Raw genomic sequence first — 22945 nt, 5'->3', positions numbered from 1 at the left:
GGCATACTAGATCCACATCCAATTCTTTATTGAAAACCAAATTTAACTTTGAAACTTTCACCCAGAAATCTTGAATATGTACACAGCTCCATATAGTGTGTATAAAACTACCAACCTCCTTACTACACTTAATACACATGGCCGATTTCTTTGGGTCCATCTTATATCTGAGTTGAGGCAATATCTGAAGGTGATGCAGCACCCTGAGTTGTAGTTCCTTTGCTCTCTTACATATGGATATGTTATTAGCATAATCCTATATACCCAGTTTGATTCTGAATAAAACTTCTAACTTGTAGGAACCTAAAAAAAAAATGTGTTTGAGGTAGTTTATATTTCAACATTAGTTGATTAAATGACATAATTCTGTCCCCTTCAAATAAGTCTTTCAAAATTGTAATACCTGCATTTTCCGCATTATCTGTCATTCCGGGGAGGAAAATCAATGTTTTTTTGGATTTAGAGTAATTGGTGATAAAACATCAGTTCTTTTTTTTCCCATTTCTTAATCATATCCCAAGCCTTAGTGTAGATTTAACAATAAAATTACCATCTGCAACCTCTGATTCCTTCCGATTCAAGATAAATGGAGACGTTTGGATAGCTCATTAATAGCTAATATTAATGGTTCACCCAGATTGAATGCTTCAATATATAACCAGACAGTCTGGATCATTTCGTACCCGATCTACCAGATACTGAAAATGAGAAGCTACCTGGTACAGTTTAATGTTGGGGACTGCCATCCCTCCCTGAAATGATGGTAATTGCAACTTTGCAAATTTAAGTCATATAAATACATGTGCTAAACCAACTATTTACTATCTTAAAAGTATTATTATTTATTTATTTTGGAATTTGTAAAGTAGCCTGGACAAAATATTCTTCTTAATCAGAGAGACTCTTCCCAACATTGAGCGTGGTAGAGAGGCCCATCTTTCTAAGTCACCATGGATGAATTTAAGCAGAAGTTGGTTGGTTGGAACTTGGTTTTGTACATCTTTTGAAGCACAGGAGTAACAAATATACCAAGGTCAACAAAACCTCGTGTTGCCCATTGGAAGGGTGATAAACCAGGGGGTAGAGTGTGGCACACTTGACCCAAAAGCAAAGGCGACAGAGGACCCTTGTCGTGTGCCCCTTCCCAGTACAAAGTACGGAGAGCATTTACCGTTTCTGATAACGCCCCCTAGCGGACTATGGTATAACAGCTTGACCCAGTCAATAAAATTTTTGCCTAAACCAAATTCTGTGTGTGTGAAAAACAAAAAATCCTATTCTATGTGATCGAATTCTTTTTCTGCATCCAATGAAACTACCATACTTTTTAAGATTGTTTTGCTGACACAGTTGAATGATGGTGATTAACCTTCTAACATTGTTACAGAAATTCCTTCCGGCAATTTGGTCATTATTGATTATCATGGATTTTCTCCAGCCTTAAGGCTAGTATCTTAGATCTAGGTTTAACAAACTGATAGGGCGGAAGGATGAACATTCATAACCTGGTTTAAGGTGGTTAAGAATCAGGTTAATATTTGCTTCTGTAAGTGTTTTGGGAAGAGACCCTATCTCAAGGAAGTGGTTCAGTAGAGGCTTCACCATCAATGATTTGAATTGTTTATAAAATTCTGAGCTAAAGCCATCTAAGGGAGAAGTTTTACAGGCTTTCATTGAACCGAGAGACAGCCTTAATAGAGGAGATGTTCTGGGAATCAGTCCTTCTCTTCACCAGGTTAGCCAAGTACTTGCTGGGTTTGTTACCAAATTCATATAGTTTTTGCTTCACAGATTATTATTCTGCTCTGCCTTTTGAGTGAGCAATGAATTAGGTGTTTCACTTCTGGCCAGAGTTTCTTTTAGATTAGTCTCAGTTTGGTTCTGGTTATATGCACTTTCACATTCAGATAGCTGTAGTTCTAGCTTCTGCTGTTCTTCTTGACTTTCTGTTGTGTGCTTTTTTCATAAGATATAATTAAGCCACATGAATATGCCTTACGTGTCTCCCATAAAATGGAAGGAGATATGTCTGGTGTGTTATTACTAGAATAGAATAGCTGAAACACAGTTTAGAAGAATAAGAAAAAAATAATGGGTTGTTTAACAGATGTGTATTAAATCACCATCTTTTCCAGCGTTGTTGGGCCTCCCCATGTGAAAATTTTAAGCAAACAGGAGCATGGTCTGATATTGTAATACTTCCGATATCGCAAGACAGAACAGAGTGCAGCATTGTTTTTGGGGCAAACAGATTATTCTAGAACTACTTTTTATGAACCCCCCGAGAAGAATGTGAATTCTTTGTTGTTAGTATGTAACGTTCGTCATAGGTCCAAATAACCTAGCTCTTCACATGTATCAACTGTTGTTCGCTCCCGTTTATTAGGGTTGTTTCTTTCGCCAGGTAATTTATCTATGCAAGGGTCTAATATATGCAATTGAGGTCCCCGCCAGCAACTGACTGAGCACAGTCCAACTCTGCTTATTCTGAAAGCCTTTGTTATAAGATCAGGAGGGTGACCTGGTGGGGCATAAACACTTGAATCTGAAATATTTTCACCGAACAGACGCCCTTTTATTATAACATACCATACCGCATTATCCTTAATACAGGATTCTAGTGTACATGGAAGCCGTTTGTTAATTAGGATACAAACTCCTCTACTATTGGATGTAAAGGATGAGAAAAATACTTGTCCCACCCATTCTTGCTTAAGCTTTTCATGGTCTGTGCCTTTTCGATCTATTTCCTGAAGTAGTGCTATATCAACCTCTTCTTTTTTTAAGATGTCAGTATTTTTTTCCTTTTCACTGGATGATGTATACCCCTTATATTCCATGTACATACTTGCATAGTGCAGAATTAGTCATGATGGGAGTGAAATGTTAAATGTGGGGAACAAAGAAAGGCCTGTTTGGGAAAGTTGAAGCCTTGACCAGAGGGCCTGTATGTAAAACAAAAAGCCTGAACTAGCAGAAACCGCACTAAATCTTCTCAAGTCCATTAATTCACACCTGACTGTGCGATTATCTTGAATCCAAACTCTGGATTCCTACTGGACAAGCCATCGCAGGAGCGCAGGGAGCCCCAATGATGTCATCACGCCTATAAATTCACAGCGCACCAGTCGTCCTCTGCCTTTCCACTGCAACGCGGTTGCTCCAGCGGATGATCTGAAATCAACGTTGAACTTTACATTTCCCTAGGTGAAGGTCTCTTCTCGCTTGATGAGAAACAGACTGTTTTGTGTTTGCTGAACACATTTTTAGATCCTGAACGAGATACCTCTTACCTGCAGAAGGAAGATTTGGATTTAGCGTTTTCTTCACGGAGAGGAGGATAACCGTTGTGCCCCGCTTTCTCCACACCTAGTCGACTCCACTGCTTTCTTCCGCTGTCACCCAACAGTTTCGCTGTAGAACCCGGCGAAAGCCCCGGCCACTGTCAGAATCTGAGCCTGAGAGGAGTCCGCCGGATAATCCAAACGGTCTGACGCATTAAATTGCTGCCAAGAGCGATCTCAAGTAAGAGGCTTGTATCTGGCCAGAGAGAGAATTATAACTGTGTGTTATTTTTACCTGAAGCTTCATTGTTGTGATTTTTACTTTGCTGTGGGAAATAATGGACCGCCATGTCGTGTTTACTGCTATGTGTTTTCGTGTTTAGCACGTTTCATTGTTTGTATCGGTACCACGCCGTTGGACCTTTACTTGTGTTAGCTTTTGCCACTGCGTGCAGTCAATAACTGCTGCTTTTATCAAGACCAAAGTCCAGTAACACGGCTACCGAATAAAAGTTCGCTGGCGGGTTCCTGTGTGATAAAGGGACAGTTATTGTGTCTTGCCGTGGCATGTAGGATCACTTGTGCCTTACTTTGTGTGCCTTTTCCTTTTTCTCTCCTCCTTTTCTAACCCACACACACACACACCTACATGCTTTACGTACACGCACGCACACATACACACATCTCAAACAAAACAGATAAGTGGACAGCCACCATTTGAGATTGTTTTTCATGTTTGGTTATTGGTCCCTGATTCCATGGTGGTGTCCCATAATTATGAATCCTTATTAATAAAAAATAATAATCATAATTTTAATCATATTCATAAATATCTTTGATATTTGCTAATAACCAAACCAGCCCAAACAGTGGCAAGGAGTGGTTGTTGTCTTAAGTCTGTATCCATTTTACTATCCACAACCTAGTTCCCCCCCATATACCAAACCTTTTGACTAATACCCAAAAATGCTGTGCTGTCTCACCTAACCCTAAAACCAACACTTAACACAACTATATACGCACATTGTTTCCCCATGAACAAATAAATAAATAAAACTCGATAAAGAAAAGGGTGTAGGAACCATCTTCAGAAGAGAAACCCTTACAACAAGGGCCTCTTAATCTTACTCTGGATGCGCCTATGATGTTCCTGGGTCCGCAAGATCAAGTGCAATCAGGTATTTAGTCAGCCCTACATATCTTCTAGACAAATCTTCTTTCATCAATTATCGTACATCCCATCCTTACAATGCAGGTATATTTCTTAGGATATCCAAATGGAAGAAGTTAAAATAATCTAATAAGTAATTAATAAGTGGTATCAAGAATAATAATAATAATAATAATAACTAAATGAAATAAATCCACAGTGAAAAGGCTAAAAAAAAAACAATGTAAAATTTTAAAAAAGGATTATTGAGTCTATGCTTCCACCTAGAGGTACAATCAGCATTAAAATCAGAAATACTTTATTGAAAGGTAAATACGTTAGTATGAAATACGTTAGTATGAAAGGGCTTGTCAGTCGGGTTCTGCCACTTGCGGCCACCTTCGGCCATTTCTGGTCATTTTCAGCCATTTCCGATATCCTTCGGCTTTTGGGAACCTTCACTTATGTTCTGCAAAGTTCGGTTATCTATGGCTGTGGACTTTTTTTTTTTTAATTGCAGTTTTGACACGGAGCAAAAGAAAAAAACCCAGTGGGTCCACAAGTCTTTGGTATGAAAACATTAACGTTATAATGAGACTGGCTTCCAACCTCTAAAATTAGCCCTCAGAAACAGTAAACTTAGCTGTACACATCCTGGTATCAATTTACCCCAACAGACGTTTCCAACTGGCCAGTATCATTAGGCATATAAGCCATACATTATCTGAACATTAGTTAACGTTATAGCAGAATAGTTTTTCAGTTTGTTCATTGTAGACTTTTGGCTAAGTAATAAGGTCATGACTACTCACGCTTCGTGATTCGTCAGGTACACTCTTCTCTCCTTCTGGAGTGTTCATAAATGCCATCGCTTCTTCAGGCTTGTCAAAAGACTTGGTAGTGTTGTTCACGGTGATCCTCAGTTGCAAGATAATTAAAGCCATAATTCTGTATCCTGATCGATTTGGAGCTTCTTCCTGGCCTCATCAAAAGCCTGACATTTTCTCCTGGAAGAAGAAATTCCTGCTACCCTCAAAATGGACATTCTTCACCCATCGGGCTGCCTGCAGCACTCAAGCTCGATCGCCGTAGTGGTGGAACCTCACAATCATAATCACAATCGCGGGGGTGTGTGGTAGTTTAAGTTTTGGTTTAACTTAGTTAACTTAACTTAGTTTAACTTTGGTTTTTCATTTCCTGTTTTATATTGTACGACTGACCACCAAGGCTGGGAAAATCAAGCTGGAGAGGGCACACCGAGTGTCTGGGTTAGTGAGGAAAGGAACCAAGTCTCGTAAGCCTCACCCTGTCGTATGTGCTGTGTAGTGGTATGTGGACCCGAATGCAGATGACCAGGAAGCAGTATGAGGTGAAGTAGCCAGATGGCTACAGTGTTTATTGGGGTTGATGGTTTACAGGCAGACAGACCGGTAGGCAGACAGTGCAGCAAACAGGCAAAAGGCAGATAAGTTACCGGCTGGTAGTGGTGGAAGCAGGGAAGTTGACTTGATTTATTACCTCAGTAAACAGTTTCCTAATAAGTTTATGGTCTCAATCGCTAGTTTCAAGTCTTCCTCAATATAGCATGATGTTCATTTAATAAATTATGGTCCCATTTAGAGTAAAATAGATGATAAATCAGGGTATACTTTGGGGGGGGGCTACCTTGTGATTGACAAGTTGCTACCACGGCGACCTGTCAATCAGGATAGAGGTGAGGCGTATCCACATTTAACTAGCCGTGAACTTGTCTTTTGGTGTGTCTGTGTTTTTGTCTAAGAACCCTTTCACAGTGTTTTCAGTTTATGAAAGTTAATTGTAACATTTTGGTCGCCTAAAAATGTCTTATTCAGCGTTCTGTTGTACTAAAAGACACTCTACGGAGTCGGCTGTTAATTTTTTCCGGTAGGTACATTTTGTTTTAGGCCTGTTTTTCGCTAGCCAAAATTAGCATCCCAATTAATGTCACATTTAAACGTGAATTACGGATGCACCTTGCTAACCAAGCTAGCTAGCTCCACCCTCTTGTCCAAATATGGTCACTCCTGGCTCCCAAAAAACAAGATGGTGATGGCCAAACTTCAGGCTTCAAAACGGTAGTCCACAAACCAGTGGGTGACGTCACGGTGGCTATGTCCACTTCTTTTATACAGTCTGAGTCAAACGAGATATCTGTGACGCCATCTCCCAGCAAACAATTTAACCTAACACTGCTAGTGCAATTACTGCACTACTAATAATAGCACTATAAATACAAATATGTAATTTTTCCAGGTACCTTGTCAATATCATACCAATAAGAGCAATCAGAATAACAAATAGTAGTAAGTAAATAATAGTGACAATAAAGATTAGTAAAATTGATCTGAATTTATTGAAATAATGGTGATAATACAGTAATTATAAAATCAAAAATGTACAAAACAGTCATATCTAATAACATAATTGTTATTCATTGGTATTATCCTACTGAGCAATTTTCTGTTGATATGACGTCTAGAAGACGTTTAAATGGTACATAGCATCTAGTCTAAAATGTGGTTAAATTTGGTTCAAAAGTGAAAGTTTAGTAGACGTCTAACCATAGCCTAGCCATCAATTAGACGGCTATTGAACAACTACATATATGTCATAGATAATAGACAACAAAATAATGGCTATAGGATTCACTTTTGTGCAAATGATAGCTTATTGTCATTAGCATAAGTAAAAAACTGCATCCAAATTTCTCAATGAAAGCCAAAATAAGAACTTGCCCCACACAGAACTTGAACCCCAATCTCCCGAGGGAAAATCCATCATCCATCAAATCTTTCTGTTGATATGGACATCTTTTCGTGTTTTATACTACGTCACTAGACTTCCTAAGGCCGTTCTGCCAAAAAGCACAAAGTACTTGCACATGCGTGTTACACCAGTAAGCGCGATTTCTTATTTTACATTAATGTACAGAACTTCTCCCATTATGCTTTTTGTTGGCAGCACACAGCCTATATAGTTCCATATTTATGACACGTTATATGAAACAACATTAAAGGTGTTGAAATTACATCTTCGTGTATACCAATAACTACAATGAAGCAACACAGTAACTTACATTTCTGAGTTCTCAGACCATTTTCACAATTGAGAATGACTTCCGGATGGGAGCCGAAACGTCTTGATTCTGAAAACAGTGTGCAGATGACTACGACTGAAACCTTTTCTATGATGGAACACTCCTGGACGAATGAGGGACTACACCGTATTGCATTGTGGCATATGAGTAAACAGAATCTGTTTTATAGGTCAAAAAATAAACAGTTGTACTTTAAACGCGGGGCTGTGCAGTGCTTATGTTACATATTTACAGGTTTGTAGGCATTTTTAAAATATGGTTTAAAACCGGGCTCTATGTAGATGAAAAAATCCTGGTCTATATCAGAGCTAAAACATACAGGCGATGTTGACGAAATGATGTCTATGTCTCAGTGGGATACTATAAACAGCACCATTTTTGAGGCAAACTGTCACCACTGTTCATTGCAACAGTACCCCCAAAAAATCTAAATTAGTTTATATTATCCCTCAAAACCAGATCTCAATAAGTACAGTTAGTGGCTTGTGGCCTTAAGGAGTGTCCACTGAACTTCAAAGTTTACTGAGCATTTAAGTTTAGTTGGGCTAAAAGATACAATTTCATTTTAAAAGTAATACGACTCTTGATAAAAATGATTAATGATTAAACTGTATTTCATTCCAAAAAGTCTGAACTGGTTTTTTTTGTTTTGTATCATATTCCCATTAGAGTCATGGCACGATGTCAGAACGCGCATGCGTCAGCGTTTTTGTGTAACCGCCAGAAGCTTCGTCTTAACCCATCAAGTTTTTAAGCCAAGTTTCTATGCTACACTGTTTTCCTGGCAATTGTTTTATCTTTTAACTTTTTCAGTCATCGGACGCTTGGATCTTAAGTGATTTTAAGCTGGCTGTTAACTCGACGTGGTTTACCGGACTGCCTCCACTGCTGCTAGCTCAGCTAGGTTTGTTTTTAGCCCTGTGGCTATGGTAGCCGGTTGCTTTTATTAAGGATTTTAAGCTTTTAGCACTTTTATGGACTTCACTGTGGATTTTAAGCTTTGAGCACTCTCATGGACTAACTAATCAACCTTATTGACTACTTTTAAGGCTCTTCATGGCCTGGCTCCAGACTAGATTTTAGACCTTTTAATCCCTTGTGAACCCTCACGTAGTTTGAGATCTTTGGGCAGGGGTCTTCTCTTCCTGAGTCCAGGATGGAAACTAAGGGGGACAGAGCTTTTGCCATCAGGGCCCCGAGGCTCTGGAACAACTTGCGCGAAGACATCAGGCTGTCTGAGTCAGAGTCTTCTTTTAAGTCTCTTCTCAAAACACATTTTTATCTGAAAGCAGATCTTGATTTTACCTGAGCTGCTATTTTATTATTTTTAGGTATTTTATTTTGTCATTCACTGTGTTATTTTATTTCTCTCTTTGTGAAGCACTTTGTACTTTGTTTTGATAAGTGCTCTTTAATAAAGTTTTATTATTATTATGTGTAATTGCTCCACTAATTTTCATCTTTATATCCTAAAATCAACTGTATTTCTTTCTAGATTATATTCAATTTTTGTCCGTTGTATCAGTTTTCATCAGTTACCATAACACTCTATAAAGGAGGTTATAGTAAATTTATGTTAAATTTAACTTAGCAGCCATCTAGATCTCACTCATCTGACGAGCACCAACAGGTTTTTAATCTACAAATCTAAACTGCAGGGTTACTAACCAACTCCAAAGTTGAGCCTTTCTGGCATCGGTGCTTAAGATTCTCCAGAAATGCTGGGATTGTTGCTGTAAAGATGTACAGTAGATATCAGCAGAAGACACATAATTATAGACAGGTTGTTAAAGACTCACTAATGTGGAAGAGCACCTCAGTAGAAGTAAGTAAGGATCTCACACAGTTAAATATCTACTTTATCAAACTACTGTATTTTTTTCCACCAACAGTCAGATGCATCATTTTTCCATCTCTCTCTGTGGTTCCTGCTTATGACTGAAGGATGAACTGAAGTAATGCAAGTTGGCCCAAAGATGGCTCTCACACAAAAATAGCGATGTCACAGTTACCCACAGCCACCCTGTGGTGAACTAACAGCAGCTCTTAAAAACAACACATTTCCAAATGGAGTTTCACAAACAATCAGCCCCATCTGTAACACAAGACAGAAAATGAGACGATTGTTTGAATGTTAGGTGTTTGCCATATAAACAAAGCATGTGCGAATACGTTTTCTTTTATCAGACAACTGTTTAATTTTGCTCTTGCATCTTGTTGAAGTCACAGTCAGCGGTTGGATGCAACACACAACACCACCTCTTTGTGGTTACCCATAGCCAGTCAATTCCAGCAGACCCAAAGCTTTCACTGAATACATCTGCTATATGATATTTGTCTGATAGCCTCTGTGGAAGTGAGTCCCAGTTCTATAAAATATACTAACAATCTAAAGTAAACTGCACTAATGTTGAGAGTGCACTAGTTTTGCAGAAATGCATGTATGCGGTACTTAGAGGAAATCACAGGTAGCACACATCACAGGACGAGCTGTAGAACAAAGAAGACACTACTGAACAGCCAGTCAGCGTTGCAGGATCCAGTCTAGAAAGCTTACAATCACTTTAAGAATGAGAGTCTGTGTCTGCCAGCCTCACTTACCTTGTGTTCTTATGTAGCCTCCCACAGACGCCAGTGCTACATCAATAGATCTAGGGGGAGACCATGCACCCCTCCAGCCCAAGAAAGCAAGCTCATACTGTCTGCTGGCCAGCTTCCACCAATAAGCAGAATCAGTCACAATAACATAATAAGTGTACATACCATCACTGACAATCATTTAGGAACTGGTGTAAAACTATGTAGCCCAATGTAGTGTAACAGGTTGGTTTGGTTAGTGAGGATAAAGAAGTGTAGAGATGCAGAGTGAAGAACTTTCCCAAGCACCTGCTGCACTGGCTCTGATCACTGTTGCTCATTGCAGCGCTGTTAGTAAGGTCTTTATTTGTACACAACAGTCAGACTATAGTAGGACCTGTGTGTTTTACTAGACAAGTTAAAAATTATAGTCTGTCTTTCATTATGAGGTTAACCCATTGTAACAGTGCAATATCATAAACCCTCCAGAACAATATAATTAAAATCTGCACAATGCATATAGGTGTATGAACATTTCTACATTTAAGAAGCCATGTGTAGTTATATGTGACCGTGCACATAGGAAAATGAATTCAATCAGTTCTACATGAGGGTTTTCTTCATTGTGGGGGGGTTAGTTGCGTCGAGTCATGCTGTGAACAGCCACAAGCAGTCGAGCCACACTGCCACAGTGCAGGTGTTTTTCCACTGCATCAGAATCAGAATCAGAAAGGGGAAGTATTTTCCTTGATGACGTGTTGGAGGTGTGCTGGTCACAAACCATGGTAATAACCTGTCGCCCGCTGCCCGTTTCAGCTCCCTGCAATATTTAAAACTGATCCGCTGACCAAACAGAGCTGTATATGTCCGGCACGGGGCGGCTCTGCTCAGCCCTGCTACCTGTCCCCTGCTACCTGTCCCCTGGTACCTGTCCCCTGCTGCAGCTGCTGCAGTGGAAACGTACTGTATGTCATCGTGGCTTGGCTTGGCACAGTGTGGCTAAAGTGGACAAAGCAGACCGACCCTGGCCAATGCAAAAACCCCAATAGTGAGGGTATACAGATTTTATAATTAATTTTAAAAAGAGCACTTGTATTGGATTGGTACTCTGTATCGGTTTAGCCATCAAAATTGTATCGGGTGAAAACATCAGATTGGCACATCCATATTAGCACATATATCAGGCACAGTTTCTCATGTAGAATATTGCTGTTGTGTAGAAATACAGACCTTACATACAGAGCTGAGCTGCTATGAGCAACTGTGTGTCCATAGGTCAGCTAAAAAGGAGAAGATGTCACTAATCACTATTACAGGATGAAATTTTAAGGTTTGCCCAAACTGAAAAACTTCCTCACATTCTTATTGTCATTTGTTTATCCATTTTATTTGATCATATTTGTTCAGGGGTGTAATAAAGTGCAAATTAATCTCTTAATATATTAAGAAAATATGTTATCAATATATGCTTTGGTAATATATGCTTTGGAACCCTCCGCCGGCACTTTTAACAATTCCACTTTCATAGTAAAGGCCTACAACTGTTTTTACATTAAAACACATTCATTTTAAGGTACATGCACAAGTATTAGTGCAATGCTGCTGTGACATAATGCTGTTTGAGTGACAGTACTGCTGACAAATAATGATACATAAGACAATATTAAGCATAGAGGATCACCATGTGGCTGAAAATTCAGGCGTGGCAGGCCACCGTGACTGAATCAGAATCAGAATCAGAAATACTTGATCCCAGATGGGAAACTCTTTTGTTACAGCTGCTCACTGTCACGTCAGTGCACACAGGAAGAGAAGTACTAAGCAAAAAATATAATCCACTATAATACAGGTCAGAAAATAAATTAAGTACCAAGTGGGTATAAGGGTTAGGGTTAAAATTAAAATAAGTGTGAAGTACAAAGTGGGTTTACTGGTTGATGATAAGTATGTACGGTATAATACAGTGTAATAATATAAGTACTAAGTAATGTAAGTAAGTAAGTGGATGTTGCACAGCAGTAATAGAAGTATTAATAAATATCAATAAACAGGGAATATTAAACAGAAAACAGTATATTGCACAGCAGTATTAAACAGAGTATATTGCACAATTATGTCAAGTATTGCAGTGATGTTAATGATCCAATGTCCAGTTTAGTGACTTAGGGTCATACAGACTGACACTTAGAGGGAGGAGTTAAAGAGTTTGATGGCCACAGGCAGGAATGACTTCCTGTGGCGCTCTGTGGTGCATTGTGGGGGGATGAGTCTTCCTCTGAAGGTGCTCCTTTGTTTGACCAGCACGTCATGGAGCGGGTGGGAGACACTGTCCAAGATGGCGTGTAGTTTGGCCAGCATCCTCCTCTCTGACACCACCGCCAGAGAGTCCAGCTCCACCCCCACAATGTCACTGGCCTTACGGATCAGTTTGAGTCTGTTGGCGTCCGCTACCCTCAGCCTGTTGCCCCAGCATGCAACAGCATACAGGATAGCACTGGCCACCACAGACTCATAAAACATCCTCAGCATTGTCCGGCAGATGTTGAAGGACCTCAGCCTCCTCAGGAAATAGAGGCGGCTCTGGCCCTTCCTGTAAACAGCTTGAGTGTTCTTAGCCCAGTCCATGTTCATCCAGTTTATTGTCCATGTGTACTCCCAGGTACTTGTAATCCTCCACAATGTCTACACTGACCCCCTGGATGGAAACCGGGGTCACTGGTGCCTTGGCCCTCCGTAGATCCACAACCAGCTCCTTAGACTTTGTCATGACAATAGATTATAATTTGACATGAATAAATGAATGAAGTGGAAACACTGATATATCGTATTGACAGCAGTGGAGGAAGTAATCAGATCCTTACTCGGTTACAAATAAAAGCCTTGCATTCAGAATTCTACCTGAGTAAAAGTACGAAAGTATTACCAGCAAAATGTACCAAAAGTAAAAGTACTCATTATACAGAATGGCCCATTTCAGAGTGTAAAATAATTGAGCCCCTGTTGTAAGACCTAGCTTGGCACCCAAAAGCAGGACACACGGACAGAGCGGATCAAGTTCTGAACAGTTTTATTGTGCAGAAGGATTAAGGGAGAGTGGCATGTCTGGTGAAGTGCGTAGCCGTCCTGTGGACTCGACTGGACTGGGTCAGGGGCTGGATGGCGGTGCTTCGAGCGGAGACCAGGGGAGCTGGTTCTGGGCTGGCAGGCGTGGTGGAAGGCTGGGCTGGTCAGGTGGGGGCACGTAGAAACTGGCACCAGAGTCCGATGGTCGGGAAACAAGGAAGTTATGGTTGCTGGCGCAGTATGGAAGTCTCGGAGATCCAAGGACAGACGGGAGCGGTGATCACCGGCAGAGCGTAGATCTAGGATGGAGATAGACAAGGTTACCATCCAGGTAAGAACAGGAAAGCTTCAATAGTTTTGCTTCCGTGAGCCGTTACGTGTAGCGCGTACGAGGACAATCTGGCGCTGGTAGTGTGGATGAGCCCGGTAGATAAACGGTGGTGGTTGATGATGATGGTGATCAGGTGTGCCGGTAATCAATCACAGCCGGGAGATCTGGAAGCCAGCCCAGAACACAGACACACATACACACACTTACACAAACAACAAACGGACAGGGGACCGCCAGGAAACACAAGGGAAGGCAGATACTCAAGAGCACAAAAGGATCAGGGGGGCATAGTGGCTAACTATGACAGCCCCAAAGGTCCTGAAAATGTTATTTCTTCAATCTTTTTGCACACAAGTTAATTTTGTTGTGGGACAAGTTGCAACTTCATCTTTCTTATTAGTACATGGTGTGTAAATCCCTGCATAGCTTTCCACAATTCCAACCTGAATAGGTCTAATCACCCACATAACTGAAAACACCTGTGTGGGTATGCACAGCATTTAATCTATAATAATGCATCATATTTTATATGTTGATCATATATGTTTTGTATGTAAAATCAAAGTAATTAGTAACTATACCTGTGAAATAAATGTAGTGAAGTAAAAAGTACAATATGTCCCTTTGAAATGTAGTGGAGTAGAAGTATGAAGTAACTTCAAATGGAAAAAGTACAAGTACCTCAAAATTGTACTTAAGTACAGTACTTGAGTAAATGTACTTAGTTACATTCCACCACTGGTTACTGATATATGTTACAGTGATGTCCGTGTGTGTGCGTCTGCCTGCAGGTGAGGTGCTGTCCTTTACAGGTAATATCTTCCACATGTCGTGAGGCAGTATTTAAAACCACAGTCTCAGTCTCCTACATCCTTGCTCTGAGTGGCTCTGGCAGATTTGCTGTAAACAGTGATTCACCGAAGAATCAGAGATTTATTTTCCCTCATTCCTCCAACCTTTTAGTAATTTTAATTGGCAAGTAAAATGAATAGAGCTGTTAAAGGATATTCAGACTGAAACTCTGACACTTACTCCTGTCAGCGCTTGTTGTCTCCAGGACCTTTGATGACGACATTATGCTGCCTGGTGCAGTTTGTAATCTCCACTTTGGCTGCAGTTACACATTCAGTGCTGAGTGATAAAGGGACACAGAGGCAGCTCTGTGTGTAATGATATCATGATATGTATGTATTTCATCCATCACAATGAAAGAAAGCTCCCTTTTCTTTAGACAAGAACGTTTTCACGTCACTTCTAATCAACATTTACTTTATTTTAACTATTATAATTAGTTTAAATCCAAATTGAATCCGTCTTCAGTCAGTCTTTTTCCTGCCACCAAAAGCTTTCTGATTATCGCATGCAGTAGGCGTAAAAAAAAAGAAGACATTTACCAACCAACAAACATATTCCTACAGAATGGTTCTTAACTGTATAGCTGACACTAGGACTGCTGCTCCCACACTGACAGGAGTTATGAACAAGAACTTTTTCAGGGCTTCTGCCAAAAATACAAAGTAAACGTATTACTGGAAGCCAAAAAGTAGCTAATTGTACACCTTAAAATTTAACTTAACGTTACCTCTGACTGCCTCAGTAAGTTAACTTAAACTGAAGTTACGCAATGATGCCAAAAATATCATTATCGATATTTTTGTAGCTGTTAAGCTCCATAACATATTAGCGCACCTAAAGTAACGTTAACATGCTAATGTTAGCGTTAAATTAAATAAATCAATAAGAAGTGAAATATTTCTCAGAGTTACTATTCCTAGTAAGAGACATGGCACCAGCTTTATTGTTTAGGATATCAAACACATATCATACATTTCACATTTTAACCACGATATTAATTCAGACACTGACATTAACTAATGTTGATATAAAATCAATAGGCTAATGTTGAGGATTAGCTAACAGTAACAAACGCTAGCTAGCTCTTATATGATGAACTACAGAGGCAAACATTTTGAAAACACGTAAGTTAAACTATAAAGTTGATAATGTGAAAAATTCTTAAAGGAAAATGTGTTATGGGAGTACGAATTTTGAATAGTGATGTGAACACAGCGTTAGATATCATTAGCTAACGTTCGTAGATACACACCAGTCACTCATCGAGACGCCCAGTTCTCCACTGGGTCTCCTCACACCTCAACTCAATTTCTGTTATTTTGTTATATTTTCTAATCCTTGTCTGTTCCTGATCTCTTGGAGACCCACAGGCTGATAATTCTAAGTTATGCACATGAATATACATTTACAACTTCTTCAGTGTTAAAACTAGCATTGAATCTAATATCCATGCTATTGCTATCCATGCTAATGATGTCGACCTCCCTGACAGGCTAGAACAGCAAACTGGTTGCCATGCTAATGGATTACCTCCGACTATTCACCACACCCGCATTCTGTTTGAGAAAGAACGTTAACCAAAAACGTCAGTTAAAACAGGCTGGAGTGGGACTGTAAATGATTGAATCCATAACAAAGAGGACACATTACAAGCTGGTTTGAGAAGAGATGTTGCCAGATCTCGCCACAGGGTGTTGCTGAGACAGAGACAGGTCTTGAACCCAGTTAATTTTCTCCTGAATTGTCTGTCTGAAAAAATGCCATTTTAGTGTCAGAATGTTTGGAAGACATATGGCTTGTGAAAAATGTGTCCTGTATTTACTTCGGTGCCTGTGGGACAAAAGAATTGGTCATAATCTGTGCTCACGTTCACTTCTCCCATTGGAGTGAATAGACTCAGTCAGGACCTGCTGCTAGTCTCTGCAGTGGCGAAACCCACAGGACACAGATACAGGAAATGACTCTAATTGGCCGTCCTTTCTGAACCGTCTCTGATTTAATCCCACTATATCACCGGCCGGCCAGCCCGCTGTTCCATGGACCGGCAGCAGCGCTGTTTTTTCCACTCTTGAGACAGAATGGCACTCGCTCGTGCAGCTTTCTGAGATTTCACGCTCACTGAGTCACAGTAACTCTTCATGAATAAGCGTTGATTTTTATTTGTTTTTTTACTGGATGTAAGGATAAATATTTCAAAATTGCAATTAAAATGACTGCCATACTGCCATCTGCTGGGATTATTATCTCCTTCAGTGCTCATTCCCTCAAGCCTGTAAAGCAGTGTGGGCCCACATGAATTACTAAATGTATAAAAATAAATAGATAGAAATAGATATAATAGATATAAAAAGAAATAGATAAAAATACAAAATTAAATGTGGGTGTATATGTATGTATGTGTACATATGTGTATATGTATGTATATGTGCATATGTATGTATATATGTGTATATATGTGTATATATGTATATATATGTATCGGCCCGCATCACAGACCCCACTGTGAGCTGGCTGGAGATAACCACAGCTTCCCGTTAATTTTATAATGGACATTTGTGTTGTGATATTTAAACCACCCGTCAACAGGGAAATAAAAGCCTCTTGTGTATGAGACCGGTCACTTGAGAGAGCTCCAGCAGCTCACAGCGGGGTCTGACCGGGGTCACTGTGCCTGGCCGGCTGGCTAGCTAGCATCCCCTGCAGGCGCTAGCTTGTTGTTGCGGCAGTTTGTGGAGCTTCTCTCTGCTGCTTTGGTGCTACGGGAACAAAAACGTGAGCTGCCGTGGCTGAGTCGCTCTCCTCCTGAGCCTCTCTAGTTTATAGCGCCTGTTAGAATCATAGCTAGGCTAGCGTTAGCCTTTAGCAGACGCCTGGAAAGGTATAGCCAATAGGAGGCAGAGTAGGGGCGGGTCCCGTTTCACAATGTAAAATGTAATGGATCCACAAATGCGTAAATATCACTTTACACGTATTTGTTGTGGTGAAACTATTTACATTTGTAAAACCTTTAATACACGTTGAACCCTAAAATTTTTACGGGAAATTTAAATACATTTTTACAGAGTAAGTTACGCAAAAATCGCTCTGTCATTTTGTGGATATGACTTTACACAACACAAATAAAAAAATACATGTTTGTGGATAGTGAGATATTTGTGGGTCATGGTGCACATCTGTGGGTTGACTTCTGTGGGATACAGCTAATAAAGTCCAATAAAAACTTCCATAATGGAAGTCCCCAGAGGAAGTTGTTAGCAGAATAATTGAGAAAAATTAAAAGACAAAAAGAAGTGAAAAAAAGAAGAAAAATCTAATAATAAAAATGAAGACGTATAGTTCTATAAGTAATTGCTTTTCAAACTCTTGATGATTAAACCTTTGAAAAAACAAATAGGGGGAAGAAGCAGTGTCATAATGTGAGCTGACCTGATTCTCTGATTTTACATAGTTTTGACTGAGTCCATGCCCTCTCTCTTCCTCCCCCATCAGGTCTGTGTTAAAGGCCTCCCAGCAGATGATGGTGTTCTCCTCCTGCCTTCCTCCTCCTTCCTGCAGGCGAACTACAGAGCTTTGTGGAGGCTCCTGGAGCAGCGATCCCTGCTGCTCTTCATACACGAGTACACCAGGAGGACTCGCCTAACAGCAGCATACATATCCAGAGTGAGACACCTGCTGGAGGATCAGCTGAAGAAATCACACCTGTCACTTAACCAGGTTAGGCTAAACAGCAAGAATTTCTTATGTCAGCAATCTTTGTGATATGAACATGTCAGATTGCTCTGTATAATGTGAAACCCACTGAGAATAAGCCACCGACTGTGCAGCTCCTTGCAGCTAATCTGTTCACCAGCCAGTCTCTAACTTGTCTGTCTGCTGTTTGGTTCTCGGCAGGTAGTATGCAATGGGTTCATCGGGGCTTTTTTGATGGAAATGGAGTGGCTTAGACTCAACTGTACAGAAACAGATTGATTAGATTCAGTGTGAAAGGTACAGGAAACTTCCTTTAGAATCAGTTTTTATTCTCTTTAAGACAGACGTTGGAGGCGAATTGTAGAACCAAATCAATGTTGACATCTGTTGGTTAACGGTATCAATTGTTGTTGTGTTGTTGCTGTGAATGCAGTAAAACGGCAGGCTGAGATGTTTGCAGCTATGAATGACACATCTGGGCCACACCATCAGATGTCTAGTCAAACAGTTGTGAGCATTACTTCCAAAAAGGAGACATAGAGGTGATGTCAAGGCGTCGTGCATGGGGAGGCTAAAATTCCTTGGATTTTCCAACAGCAAAATAAGTCCATTCTCTCTTCTGCAGTTTCACAGCGATACACTACTCGAATGATCCAATAAATTCGAATATTAATTAATGTACGATATTGCAGACGACCATACCGTCATATTCGAGTTTCGGCTGGTCCCCGCTGAGGGGTAGTTGTGTTACTTTAGTCAGCCGTAAAGTGTGCAGCTGAGCTCAGGTTGCAGTAGAAAGTTAGTGAAAGGCTGTGTGCTGTGTTTTACTGCGGCGTCTTCTGCGCTTCGCAGCAGTCGCTCCAGAATAAACATGTTTCGAATGACTTAAACAAGTGCACCCCCTCCTCACAAATCTCAATTTAACCCCTGCTTGTGGTGCACTGGGCAACTGTTTACACAAAACATCACATAAGAATGAAAAATCACTAGCTTATTCAGTCCAGATGGCAGGATGCTCAGGGTATTTCTACAGGACGCACATAAAATCACCAACACCATGGGAAGACGAGCACTACACAAACAGCACACAGAGCAAAGGTAACAGTGAAGTCTCACCGCCATAAACTGTGTGTTTGACCACCTGAACCGATAATAGCCTACTACACGGCAGCTTCACGCCGCTCAACAAGAAAACTGTACATTACTGAAAGCTGACATCAGCTGTATGCTCAGCATTAGAATCTTTTTGATCAGATAGTTATTTTGACAGTTTTAGATTATTTTATTTTAGACAAAGTTCTTGCATGGCTGCTTGTGTTTAGACAGCATTTACCATTTGACACCTCATCCTCAATGCAAAAAGGGCTTTATTAAAAAAAACATGTTTGTATTTCTCATTTTGCTGTCAGTTCTGAAACTCGGGTACCATATCAGCACTTGTATAGAAACATTTCAAAGGATACCTCTGGTCCTTTCTCACAAAACAAGTATTCTCCTCTCCTTTCCAGACCCCGTCCAGCTGCTCTTCATTCAGGGTTGGTCTTGGCTCACTGAGCCAGGAGCTCCGGATCCATCTCAACCACTGGTCTTGTCTGTTCTCCAAAGTCCAGTCTGACCGCTATCTGAGACCTGCTCTGGTCCAGCAGACCAGGCTGCTGGTGGAAATCAAACAGACTCTGGACTTACTTGGTCTGCAGGCGCTTGTTTTGATGGAACATTATGTGTATGTCATTCTGTCTGCTGTAGTCCAGACTGAATTAGACTCTGTACCAAGAGAAGTCCTGGAGGATATCTTAGCTGGTACAGACCTGTATAATCAGGTGGTGGGGGAGCAGAGAGCGCAGCACAGCGCCACCCAGCTGAGGACTGCAGTATTACAGCAGGCACATTATTCCACACTGGATTCTAGTCTTCCAAACAGCAAAGGCCATCACCCTGCTGCCTTCTCAGTCAAAGAGCTGATGAGGGTTTTAGCAGTGCATCATGCAGACATGGCAGCCAAGCGGCTGCACTGCTGGGCCTCTGAGCAGAGCTATCACATATGTCAGGTCCACACCAACCATGAGGCCTATGCAGGCTCTGATAACTCTGTTAGTCAGGTGGCCAGGGTCCGCTGTGGGACCTCCGCACTGAGATCTGAGTGGACCTGGGAACAGCTGCAGCAAACCTACCTTAATTCCTCTCCTCTCTTCTCTATTAATCATCACCCCCCTCTGCACACATCTTCTCGTCACACCTGCCATAAATCTCCTCCTGTTTACATCCCTGACCTTCATCTGGACAGTGCTATCTTGGAAAACCACCATCCTGTATTAACCAAGCCCACCTTTGTCCAACATAGAACAGAGGGCTCTAACAAAGACCAAACCAGCCAGTGCCAAACATACATATCCCAGACTGGTCTATCCCAGACCAGTGTGGAAGCTTTGGTATCAGTCCAACCAAATCTAGAAACCTGTAAACTATTGCAGACCATTTCATCCCCTTCAGCCACCTTCCACCATCTCTCAGCCCTGCCTCTGTCAGGGGTTTGCGAACAGGACCATTCCTCAGTAGAGGTACTTTTTCAGCTGCTAGTTTCCTCCAATGACCTGCTTGCTCCACTGGCATCACATACACCTACACCAGAGGCACCGACTGAAAGACTGCCCCCAAATACAATAACAGATGTGTTATCACCAAATGGAAAGACTGACCCAATGATTTCAACTCCAATCATAAATACAGCTGATTCAGTGGAATTGAATACACTGAGTACAGGACTGAACACGGACCAAAATGTGGAAGAAACTCAGCAGGAATGGGCTGAACTGGAAATAACAGCCAGGCCAGAAGCCACTGTCAGGTAATGTAAAGATTGACCAGCCACTGCCTGTTGTGTTGATTGTTGGTCCACTGTTGTTCCACATCCGAGGCCTCAGTATGCTTTGATTCAGTTGCTTGTCGGATTGTCTGAAACCCCCTTTCTGATGACAATTCTGTCATTTGTGCTGTTAATTCATTTTACAACAGAGTGCAACACCATGAATGCCTTCAAGGAGACAAATGTTCGCAATGATCCCCATTTGAATGATTCATCGCTTATCACCCCACCCCACTATGGCCCAAATTATGCTTCCCATTAGCCCAGAGGGACAGCGCAACCATCCAGCCTTGAGTGTGACAGAACAGACAGACTCACTTTTGACTTCGTTCAGATGACACTTAGTGCAAAAACTAGTTTGTTTCAAGCATACCCCGGCCTTAACAAGGACCACAATGAAAATAAGCTTTTAAGCTTTATTGTGTTTTCATCCTCAACAATTTTAATTGTATTCAAGAAGTCTAAAGTTCAAACTTCCTTTAGATAACTTTGTGGGACTTTGGGCATGGTCATGCATTTCAACAAATGCGTTGACAGGTCTGTTGGGTGAAAACTAGGAAAAACTGCATAAATAGAGTCAAAGAAATTCAAGCATTTAAATTTCAACGTGTATTAAAGGTCCAGTGTGGAGGATTTAGTGGCATCTAGCAGTGAAATTGCAGGTTCCAACCATTTGAATCCCGCTCGCCTCACCCTCCTCCTCCAAGCGTGTAGGAGAAACTACGGTGGCCACGAAACTCACGAAAAACACGAAAGGCCCTGTTTAGAGCCAGTGTTTGGTTTGTCCGTTCTGGGCTACTGTAGAAACATGGCGGTGCAACATGGCGGCCTCCGTGGAAGGGGACCTGCTCCCTCTGTAGATATAAATGGCTGATTCTAAGGGAACGAAAACACAGTGGTTCTTATTTTCAGGTGATTATTCACTAATGACAGCATGCTTACAAATATTATATTCCATTTCTGCCGACAGCTCCTCCTGAATGTTCCACACCGGACCTTTAAGCTGTTGTGCACAAAAACCCATTTGCTTTTGATTGTTCTGGACTTCATGGTTGTAGGTCATACAGTGGCCTTGAACAAAGTTCTTCAGTAGTAGGGTCATGGAGAGACCTGACAGGAGAATTGAGCAGTTTTCGTGCTGTGTGGTGGAGGGTTACATCTTTTTTTGTAATTAGTATTTCATTGATTTTTTTATATAATCATTGTCACAATCTGGTCATCAAATCAAATGACTCCTCAAAGGAGTAAGAAAAAAAGGGGGGATAGCAGAAAACCCATATAAACAATACTGAAAGGATAAAGGAATAAAAACAATAAATACACATATGAGAACCCCCCCCCCCCAAAAAAAGTCAGACAGTCACTGCCCTTGCTGTCCAGAATAGCAGAGAACACCCCAATCGAGGTAAGGGCTATGTTGAAACTGTGGGGCGGGAGAGAAAACGTACCTGGAAGCCCGCTGCACACCGTTTTCAGATTGAACGTGCCCCTGGGTTCCTCCAGTTTATCATTATCGTGTGTGTATCTGTCCACAGCTAATCTCACATACTGCTGGACCCATCAGCCTAAGATTTTCTGTTCACATTCATGACTGTATGCTCAACAGCCTCTCGTGGATGCAGTGATTTTAGTGAGTGCTCTGTTTTATACTGCCAGTGACCGCTGACTCCTCACTCAGCTGGTAGGGGCTGCAAGTGATCGACACCTGTTTCAGTTTGGAATCTTGTTTCTGCTAGGGGCAACGGATATTTTTGTGTATTTGTTTTGTAATATGTAAATATATATGTATTTATATTTGGAATTGTCCGAGGTTTGTCTCCATATAGCCTGGGAATTTACTGAAGTTATTAAAAACCTCGCACTGCCCAGTCCGTTCTGGAGGCACTTCAGCCAAAACTTTGGGGTTTAGTTAGTCTTTAAGTTACCTCATCAAGCAGATCATATGATTATAAAAATATTTTAAATACTAGTCATAGTGATAAACTACTCTTATTAGCTTTTTACTCGTCAGATG

General features: G+C 40.9%; 1 protein-coding gene and 1 long non-coding RNA gene across 6 annotated transcripts in view; one reads left to right on the top strand and one right to left on the bottom strand.

Moving 5' to 3' along the window:
• The window catches only part of ccdc142 (coiled-coil domain containing 142), a 45986-nt gene that overhangs the window by 9550 nt on the left and 13491 nt on the right, over window positions 1-22945 (top strand). For 3 of the 4 annotated variants that reach the window (XR_006379035.1, XM_044206264.1, XM_044206265.1), the window contains exons 6-7: window positions 17868-18092; window positions 19577-20913. Coding sequence is in view for 3 of the 4 variants with exons in the window: in XM_044206264.1 (XP_044062199.1) it covers window positions 17868-18092; window positions 19577-20913 (1562 nt within the window). In the remaining variant the exon portion in view is untranslated. Of the gene's footprint in view, window positions 1-13390; window positions 13524-17867; window positions 18093-19576; window positions 20914-22945 lie in introns of those variants that run through there. The other variant, XM_044206266.1, reaches the window with a different exon arrangement.
• LOC122880799 lies at window positions 13351-16637 on the bottom strand. 2 transcript variants are annotated; one of them, XR_006379036.1, is made up of 5 exons: window positions 15631-16637; window positions 14556-14654; window positions 14334-14423; window positions 13583-13725; window positions 13351-13491 (listed from the first exon to the last, which is right to left on the bottom strand). It is a non-coding gene; the product is annotated as an uncharacterized LOC122880799 (long non-coding RNA). The 2 variants fall into 2 exon arrangements; XR_006379037.1 differs by having other exon boundaries at window positions 13583-13687.

This window comes from Siniperca chuatsi, linkage group LG8, assembly GCF_020085105.1.
Source record: "Siniperca chuatsi isolate FFG_IHB_CAS linkage group LG8, ASM2008510v1, whole genome shotgun sequence".
NCBI lineage: Eukaryota > Metazoa > Chordata > Actinopteri > Centrarchiformes > Sinipercidae > Siniperca > Siniperca chuatsi.
Note: the sequence above shows the minus strand (reverse complement) of the source record. Positions and strands in the feature narration are given on the sequence as shown.